This window comes from Osmerus eperlanus, chromosome 5 (assembly GCF_963692335.1).
Source record: "Osmerus eperlanus chromosome 5, fOsmEpe2.1, whole genome shotgun sequence".
Lineage (NCBI taxonomy): Eukaryota > Metazoa > Chordata > Actinopteri > Osmeriformes > Osmeridae > Osmerus > Osmerus eperlanus.
In genome coordinates this window covers 19,161,781-19,171,481 of record NC_085022.1, presented here as the reverse complement: position 1 = coordinate 19,171,481, position 9,701 = coordinate 19,161,781, and the positions used below count along the sequence as shown (strand labels likewise).

Genomic DNA, 9,701 nt, shown 5'->3' with positions numbered 1-9,701 from the left:
TACTGCTAATTCTCTCCCTCCTTTGCTGTCTATTACGGCGAAAAAGGTAAATATGATGATTGGTTATTATATAATCAATATTATATATAATCAATATTATATGTCTATTTCCATAATTTCCAAAAGTCAGCGCTGCACTTTTCTTGGTATGTTCTGGACATTTTATATACTTAACCTGAACGTCACTGAAGTCAGATGTAGTATGAACTATTCAAGTAGTTTTTATTCTTCCCCCCCCCCATTTGGCTTCTAATACTGCTGTCCAATACATTTTAAGGCAGAAGGGCAGTACAGATAGTCAGAGCAGAGACTTGTTCTCAAATGCCATCTGTCCTCTAATGAAATAGACTGCCTTAATATTTTTGGACAAGAACCAGTGGTCCACTCCCGGCACTTCAGAGCTGACTCATTTAGAGGGTAATGTAAAGTTGACAATGGCGTGATTTCAGCTGACAATTAAGATTCAAAATGAGACATTCAGGCAGTAAGTTAACCACAAAAGTGTGGTGGCCAGACACATTAAAAACATAAGTTTTTAAAAAGATGGTACTCTTAATTTTCTGGGGCAAAGTGCTTGCTTGTGCCACTGTAATTGTAAATTACTCTATTGTGATGTCTAGAGAACTCGAGTGCAAGACGAGACCACAGCCTTGAGACGTGTTGTAGTATTGTGGTTCTCGTTAACAAGAATTGTACCCTTTGACACACAGTGTTCTTCCTGGAATTGGGATTGGTATGGCAATGGGGAACAACCCAGTTAATGCACAGGAACAATTAAGGCAACACTTTCACACTTATACAGGCAACTAAATCTTCATTTCATTCAAATCTTTAGCACGGCACACCTGGTGTAGCACCTGCAGAGGCTCTTTCAGGTCAGGAGAGGTTGTGATGCTGCCTTACAGATGGGCAGGAGAGGTTGTGATGCTGCCTTACAGAGGCTCTTTCAGGTCAGGAGAGGTTGTGATGCTGCCTTACAGAGGCTCTTTCAGGTCAGGAGAGGTTGTGATGCTGCCTTACAGAGGCTCTTTCAGGTCAGGAGAGGTTGTGATGCTGCCTTACAGAGGCTCTTTCAGGTCAGGAGAGGTTGTGATGCTGCCTTACAGAGGCTCTTTCAGGTCAGGAGAGGTTGTGATGCTGCCTTACAGAGGCTCTTTCAGGTCAGGAGAGGTTGTGATGCTGCCTTACAGAGGCTCTTTCAGGTCAGGAGAGGTTGTGATGCTGCCTTACAGAGGCTCTTTCAGGTCAGGAGAGGTTGTGATGCTGCCTTACAGATGGGCAGGCTCTAGCTCCGCTGACAGGTGGTCCCATCTTCTCCTGCAGTCGGGATCCTTTTATCATTCACTGAGAGGATGGAGATGGACTCGGACGCAATTGTAGTTACTGACAAACCTTGGTAGACTCTGTCTGCATTCATAATTTTTTATTTCATCCTCAGATCTGGAGCAGAGCCAGAAAAGAGTAAAGCTGTTGGCTATAACCTCGGAGAGAGGGAAGAGCCAGAGTATGGATCAAGAGTTTAGCTCACCCTGCATCCCTGCATCTACAGATACCTGGAGAGGAGAGAACTCCGTAAATAGAAACTGGAACATTCACCGCCCTCAAAGTACTGTTGTAGTTCAGTCTAATTTGTGATGTTGAGTCTTTCGCGTGGGTCAGTTCGGACCCTCGTATTTGCATGACGTAAACTTAAACCAGATGGAGACATTTTTATGCTGCTATCCCACTGGTAGGTCAATTATTTTTGTTTTCATCTCATCCATTAATCCTTCACGTCAGAGTGTACGGGCATTTTAATACAGTGCTTTAGGCAAGGGGGAATACAGCCGTCCCAATCATTTATCAGCTCACCCCAATCAATTCTCAAATCACAGTTCACTAGTGAAGTACCCAGGCTGACCTAGGAGGCTGAAGCTACGACCAAAACTCTCAGGTCAAGTTTAATTATGACATCTGTTCCCTTTGGCTGTCCAGACTTGGTGGAAAAAGCATAACCACAGTCCAAACAATAGGGGGACACATGGAGACAGACTCCCACTGATGGTAGGGTGGCCTGAGAAGGAAGGGCTGTACCACAGCTTTATCCACCCTGTACTTAAAGCTGCTCTATGGATTTCATAATAAAACGGTACCCAGCTCCACAGTCACAACAGTCCCTTCCCTGTGAATAATGCTGAGAAAAGGGCTTTGTTCCAGCAGGGTGTATGTGGGATGACCTCTGAACCCTCTCTGCCACTCTGATCATGAGACTAACTCCTCGCCACTTCTGACATTCTCTGTAGACAGAACCTAGTCTACCACAGCTATGTCTGCCCTACTATGAGAATGACTTCACAGGGCTCACCTTTTTAAATACATAGTGGTATGTACGTACATGAAACAGCGAAAACAAATAATTTGGATCACAATTGTTTCTTGATAGTTATCAATGTACTTTGACAAACCAAAACTTGATAAGAGTAGGCTAGTAATGCATGCGGAGGATTTTAACCTAGAAATGAACTTTCCTGGAATGGGAACTATACTTGGAATGATATGTATTAGATGGGGGAATACTGGGGATGTATGACCAACACAGAAACAGTGTTGATTCCTGTAAATAATCATTCTCTTTCTGTTGATTATTGTAAGAGGGCAAACTGAGGCACATACAGTGTAGAGGGAGAGTTTGCCATACTTAGGTCGTAGTCGTGGCATTTCATGTTCCATTTACCATTCCTCTGCTGCTTGTAGTGTCACACTGATGTTATGTGCCAGTATCTTCACCTCCCAACATTAAACCCATGGAATGTAAAAAGAATGTCATGTTCTTGACGACCTAGCACCTGGCAGAATAAGCTGGAGTAGTGGGGGATAATGTATTTCAGGATTTCTTCTGATTGTGGTTGGTGTTTTTGGCGAAGTGTTTGTGTACAAGTGTTTGCAAATAATTCGTGCTTTTGTTATTGTTTTGTGGCACATATTTGTGAATTTTATGCATTTAATAAATGTTTCAATCTCATACTGCATATCTTAGGTTTTTATATTTAATTTAAGTACCAAAGGATGTTTATAGAATGAAACATACTTGAATGGCAACGTCGCTGCCTTCCTATTAGACCTACAACATCGACATCTAGCGATTAGTCTTTGTAAGTACGACTACATCTTGTCTTCTACATCCAATTGGCTAGCAGTACATACGCTCGAATAACTGAAATATAATAGTAGCTTAGTCACTATAGAATAATTGCAACCAGTTGGAGAATATTTTGAGGAAAAAAGACAAATCAAAGTTTGTTAGATGTTTTGGGACAACAAATCTTGCCGTCCTCGGTAGACATTGGATATAGAAGTTACCATATTCCATTGCATTTCCCGGTCCAAATAGTTCTCTGCAAACTCGAAGTTGCTGTGGTTGATCAAGGCAGAACAAGTTATAATAGTCAACCACTACTGCAATGCATCACCAACCAGTTTTAAAGAACCGCCGGACCCTTTTGGAACGGGCGGAGAAATTTATATCCGATATTTATTTCACGGACTGCAATCTCAGGGGAAGGTAGGCTATCGCAACAACGCATTCAGTTATATTGTGTGTGCGAGATACATTTATTTATCCTCTTTGACAGCATAACTGCATTATATTTGGATTCAATGTCCGGTTGCGAAGAACCGGAACCAAGCTGTATTCTGTATTCACTAAAACAGACTGTATGGAAACACTTGTCCACTGGAATCACTTTCGTCCTTCCTGTCACTCAAACGAATTCCATTCTTGGAGGCTGTCAAGAAGGACTTTGTGCCATATAAAGTTGGCGATACCTTTGGACCTACGTAAGTAGCAAATGCAGTATATTACCAGTTGGCATCTAATAAACACATTGTTTCTACTTCTTGGTGGTGATGCAAGTCTTTCTGATCTAAATCTCTGCCTATTCAGATGGTGGACTTGCTGGTTTGAAGTGTCCCTGAGAATCCCTGATGCATGGAAAGGGAAGGAGGTCCACCTCCTTTGGGAGAGTGATGGAGAGGCAATGGTGTGGAAAGATGGGCAGCCATTCCAGGTAAGGGTATTAAAACACTATTATTTTAAACTGTTGCTGTACAAAGTATTGGAGAATAACAATGAAATGCATTTACAGGGATTGACAAAAGAGGGTGAGAAGACCAGCTACATCCTGACTGAGTGTCTGAAGGATGAGGAGCCACATAGGTGAGTGAGCGTTAGGGCATAGCCAATGTTACCTGTTCAATTGCTTCTCGTTGTTTCTGTTTTTCATAGTGTTTCACTGCTTTCTGTGCTCCAGTGTCACCCTGTATGTGGAGATGGCCTGTAATGGACTCTTTGGAGCTGGGAATGGATCTATGATTGCAGCCCCAGACCCTGACAGGAAGTACTCTGTTCAGAAAGCGGAGCTTGTGGTGTTCAACAGGAACGTGAGGGACCTGCTGACTGACTTTGAGATGCTGGTTGACATTGTGAAGGTAATATTTGAGGCACAAATGTTATTGTCAGTATGATCGTTGTATTTGATCTTGATAGTCTCCCATTGTCCTCTCAGCTACTTGGAGAAGGAGATCAAAGGGGCTACCAGGCATTGTTCATAGCCAATGAGATGGTGAACCTCTGTGAGCCAACCAATCCTAGCACTTTTCCAAAAACCCATAATCTGGCCCAAAAGTTCTTCACTCAGCGGAATGGTCAAAGCCAGCACACCGTTCATGCCATGGGCCACTGCCACATAGATTCAGGTCTCAATCTCCGATATACTCTTTTCTAAATCCACTGTTTTACTAAATATGTTAACTTAAAATAATCAATGCTCTTTGCTTGTCGTCCTTTCAGCCTGGTTATGGCCCTACGAGGAGACCATCCGTAAGTGCGCGCGCAGCTGGGTGACGGTGATCCGCCTCATGGAGAAAAACCCAGAGTTTGTGTTCACCTGTTCTCAGGTACCTAATCACGTTGTTTATTTGGCCTGCATTGGTCCACCAGTTTGTCGATGGTAACAAGTTCTGAAATCTTTCTTTGATCTTAGATGACTTAATGCACCCCTTAGAGGCCATTGTGGCGTCACAGCCGTAAATCAATGCAGGTTATGCACAAGGTTTATACACAATACATCTTTGGTCAGGCTCAGCAGTTTCAGTGGGTGAAGAGTTGGTATCCAGGCCTGTTCTCCCAGATACAGCACTATGTCCAAAGAGGACAGTTCATCCCAGTAGGAGGTACATGGGTGGAAATGGTGGGTCTGACATTCAAAAAGCATAGATCCCACTGCAATTGCCATATTTATCCCTTGGTCAGATAACATGATATGTAACAGCTGAATGTCTGTCTATGACCAGGATGGGAATCTACCATCAGGTGAGTCGATGGTCAGACAGTTCCTGGAGGGACAACGCTTCTTTCAGCAAGAGTTTGGAAATTACTGCAAAGAAGTAAGGCATCACCATACTCAACATTGTATTTGCTAAAGGATAGATGTGGATATGGATATAGATGCATATGTGTGTGTTCCTCTCTGCAGTTCTGGTTACCAGACACATTTGGCTACTCAGCACAACTCCCTCAGATAATGCAGGGCAGTGGCATCACACGCTTCCTTACACAGAAGCTCAGCTGGAACCTTGTGAACGATTTCCCTGTGAGTGCCCCCTTCTGCCAAGATAAAAACAACGACCAAGGGCTTAAGCGCCATTTACAATTGAAAGGAAACACCCAACTTTTTAACCCTTGTGTTATCTTCGGGTCATTCTGACCCATCAGTCATTGTGACCCACCATCGTATTGCGACAACTTTACCGCATACAAAAACAAAGTTTTTAACCGTCGGGCTGTCTCAGACCCCCCACATAGCGAAGGTTAAAAGAAAATGCAATTTATTTGTTTTTGTATTGGGTAAAATTGGGTAAACACAACGATGGTTCGTTGTGAACCTTTGGGTCATGTGACCCGAAGGCAGATATTCATGGGATTCTTTTCACTCTTCTATCAGCACAATACGTTTTTCTGGGAGGGATTAGATGGTTCCCAAGTCCTTACCCACTTCCCGCCAGGAAATTCCTACGAGATGAAGGGCAAGGTTGAGGATGTGAGTTATTCAATATTTACCTTTTGTGAACCACCCCACCTCTTGTGATGACGTTCATACACTGACTAAGTCCTTACTCTTACTATTACAGCTGGTGAACACTGTGAAAAACAACAAAGACAAAGGCAGAGCCAATCACAGCGCAGCCCTCTTTGGGTTCGGGGATGGGGGTGGTGGGCCCACCCAGCTGATGTTAGACAGACTCCAGCGGGTTCAGGACACAGATGGACTTCCAAAGTCAGTTCCTCTTCCACCCCTGAGTCAATTTGAGTCAACAACCACCCATAAAATTAGCATTGTGTTTACTGCTGTCTAGACATCTAGAAATATAACAAAGTAGGAGTAGGGTGTTGACCAAATACAGAAATTGTGAACCACTCACTGTGACATCATCACTGTGTGGTAAAATGATTGTTTCAATCCCCCATGCCTTAGTCAAAACCACAACCATTTCCTCCCTCTCTTACTGTATCGCAGGGTCCAGATGTCCAGTCCTGACAGGCTGTTCTCCCAGCTTCAAGCTGACTCTGCCCTTCTGTGCACCTGGACTGGAGAGCTCTTCCTGGAGCTTCACAACGGTACCTACACCACACAGGCACAGGTGATTTACAGAAGTCTACTTAACATCTCCATGTAGCTTGGGTCTGATTAAATAGAGGCCGTAGCCCTTTACTAGATACACATACCTACGTAAAATTTACATTTGGTTTGTGTTTTCACAGATCAAGCTAGGGAACCGCCAGTGCGAGACACTGCTCCATGATATAGAGGTAGCCAGCAGCTTGTCCCTCTGCATGGATAAGACCTTCCAGTACCCCTTCAAACAGCTCCAGGAGCTCTGGAGGTAAGGACATGCTAGCTCACTGACTAGGAACAGTACGCATTGTAGCAGCAGGTGCTCACAAGTAGACATGCTTTCTGTGTTCTACTTACAGGCTGCTGCTTCTCAACCAGTTCCACGATGTGATTCCAGGCAGCTGTATCGAGATGGTGGTAGAGGACGCAATGAGATACTACCAAGGTAAGAAAAAGGCATGCCTGACCAATTGCTTTGTCCACGTTTAATCACTGTTTAGGTAAAAGACTGATGACCTGTTTGGTGTTTCAGATATCCGAAACAAAGGGGCAACACTGCTGCGTGAGGCTTGCAGTGTGCTGGTGTCAAAAGAAAAGATGAGAGATTGCACTGCTGTGTTTAACTCCCTTCCCTGGGAGCGCAATGAAGTCATCCAGTTGCTAGAGGGTGCTACTGACCCAGGCTTAGGTAGACACACGTCCTTGAGTAGACACAATCACATTCAAACTGTGTTTTTGTTATTTAGTTGTGTTATGCACATCGGTGAGCCCTGTCTATTTAGAAACCCTTAGCTTGCCTGATTTCCATGTTTTATGTGTTCTTATAGCCCTGGTGAGAGTTCCCAGTGTGGGTGTGGCCACTGCCAAAGAGTCTTTGCAACCTGAGACTCCTGTTACTGTCGCTAAACAGGTATCATGGAGGAGATTTGGTTTAAGGAAGCAAAATGCCATCAGCTAATGTTACATTTTAAGTGGTCTTGGGTGGTCTTGTTTTGCATGATAGGACGATGGTACAATCTTAATGGAGAATGGGATTTTGCGCACTGTTGTAAATAAGGATGGCACTCTGGCATCATTGTACATGCTGAAGGCAAACAGGTGAGACAATCCCAATTTAATGACATTCTACAATACTGTGCATAGATCCCATCTCTTGATCATCTGTCCCTGTCTGTACATTGTTAAGAGAGGCCATATCAGACGGCTGCCTTGGAAACCAGTTTGTGTTGTTTGACGACGTCCCCCTGTACTGGGATGCCTGGGATGTTATGGACTACCATCTTCAGACGAGGTGAGAGAAGCATTAGCATTTCAGCATTAGCATGTCATAAGCATAGCCTGTCATTCTCATAGGTCTTCTTTTTAAGTGGATGCTCAGTGGTGCTCTTTTCCCCATAGGAAACCAGTGATGGAGGTGGTTCGGCCGATCCAAGTAGGATCCTCAGGTGGATTGCGTGGCAGTGTCAGCTTCACCCTCAGGATCAGTGACAAGAGTACTGTCACCCAGGAAATCATCGTGGATGCCATGTGTCCCTACATTAAGTTCAACACACAGGTACAACACCAAGAAAAAGACTCCGTTTTCTTTTAACAGAATAACTTTCTTTAGCAATAATCAGATTTACAATGTATGCATGTAGTTGGCAGGAAATAATTGACATCAGATTCTGGTCTGGTGGTTGTTTGTGGCAGGTGGAGTGGAGAGAGTCTCACAAGTTCCTTAAAGTAGAGTTCCCAGTACGAGTTCGGAGCCCTAATGCCAGCTATGAGATCCAGTTTGGACATCTGCAGAGGCCTACACACAGAAACACCTCCTGGGACTGGGCCCGTTTTGAGGTACACGGCTTGGGAGGAGCTGAATAGCTGCCGACTGACACATCCATTTGCCAAAATGTGAAATATCCATTACATCTTTGTTACATGTGTTCTACTTATCAGGTTTGGGGCCACAAATGGGCAGACCTATCAGAGCATGGCTTTGGTGTGGCTCTGCTGAATGACTGCAAATACGGTTACTCTGTTCACCTAAACGTCTTGACACTATCCCTGTGAGCCACATTTGTTTCACTGAATTTAAATTTGGTAATGTTCAGCAGAAACCATTAGCACATTTACTTGAACTAACGGCAATGATTCCTCCTCAGGCTTCGGGCCCCCAAGGCTCCCGATGCCAATGCTGACATGGGGACTCATCAGTTTACCTATGCAATTATGCCACACACTGGTGAGTTTCACTTTTCACTTATTTACAGTTCACTGAAGAAAATTAATGAAAGTTTCCAAATAAGAGTGTACTGGGCTTTCCTGCAGGCTCTTTCCAGGACGCATCTGTCATTCAGCATGCATACAACCTCAACTTCCCTTTGCGACTGAGCCTGGCCTCCTCTGACTTGGCCCCTGTCAGTGCCTTCTCTGTCGACTCCACAGCAGTCATCCTGGAGACCATAAAACAGGTGCTGTACCACACCAGCAATAACAATAATTACCCTTACTCAGTCAGCCCTGACCAGAATCGACACTGTCCTTCCATAGGCTGAGGACAGGAAGGATGCACTTCTGATACGCATGTACGAGTCACATGGGAGCAGTGTGACCACCTGTCTCTCTACCTCACTTCCTGTCAAAGAGGCATGGTAGTGAGTATTCCAGAATCAGAATTTGTTTTTATTCCCCCCCCCTCCCCCCAGTCTATCCTCAGTTGGTATTCTGATATTATTGGAAAACCCAGAAACTGGATCAGCAAAACCAGGCAACGTTGTAGTGCTTAACACTCTTCTCTCTTTAGCTGTGATCTTCTGGAGCGACCTGATCCTGACCATCCTGCACCTATCACAGCATCTGGAATGACTTTGACCTTCCTTCCTTTCCAGATTGTCTCCCTTCTCCTGTATCTGTAGATTCATGTAAATCTTTTCTTGTGGCCCACTATGGGTTTTAGTACCACCTTGGCACTATTGTTCTGTCCATATACGTATGGCTAGAAACATGGATAAAAGTAGTTTCATATAATTGTAAAAACGAATAAAAGTTTTTGAATGAATATATCTA

The 9,701-nt window shown here is 44.1% G+C and overlaps 1 protein-coding gene across 1 annotated transcript; it reads left to right on the top strand.

Annotated features, from left to right (window-relative positions):
• The first annotated feature begins 3,335 nt into the window (after positions 1-3,335).
• Positions 3,336-9,691, top strand: man2c1 (mannosidase, alpha, class 2C, member 1). The gene is made up of 26 exons (XM_062462352.1): positions 3,336-3,541; positions 3,691-3,816; positions 3,923-4,046; positions 4,125-4,195; positions 4,290-4,467; positions 4,545-4,734; positions 4,829-4,935; positions 5,118-5,228; positions 5,332-5,424; positions 5,514-5,630; positions 5,982-6,077; positions 6,169-6,314; positions 6,555-6,678; positions 6,800-6,921; positions 7,013-7,098; positions 7,186-7,341; positions 7,481-7,563; positions 7,657-7,751; positions 7,840-7,944; positions 8,052-8,208; positions 8,346-8,489; positions 8,592-8,701; positions 8,798-8,877; positions 8,964-9,106; positions 9,186-9,289; positions 9,439-9,691. The coding sequence occupies exons 1-26, from the start codon at positions 3,441-3,443 to the stop codon at positions 9,548-9,550; spliced, it is 3,081 nt and encodes a 1,026-aa protein (XP_062318336.1). The 5' UTR covers positions 3,336-3,440; the 3' UTR covers positions 9,551-9,691.
• The last annotated feature ends 10 nt before the right edge of the window (positions 9,692-9,701 follow it).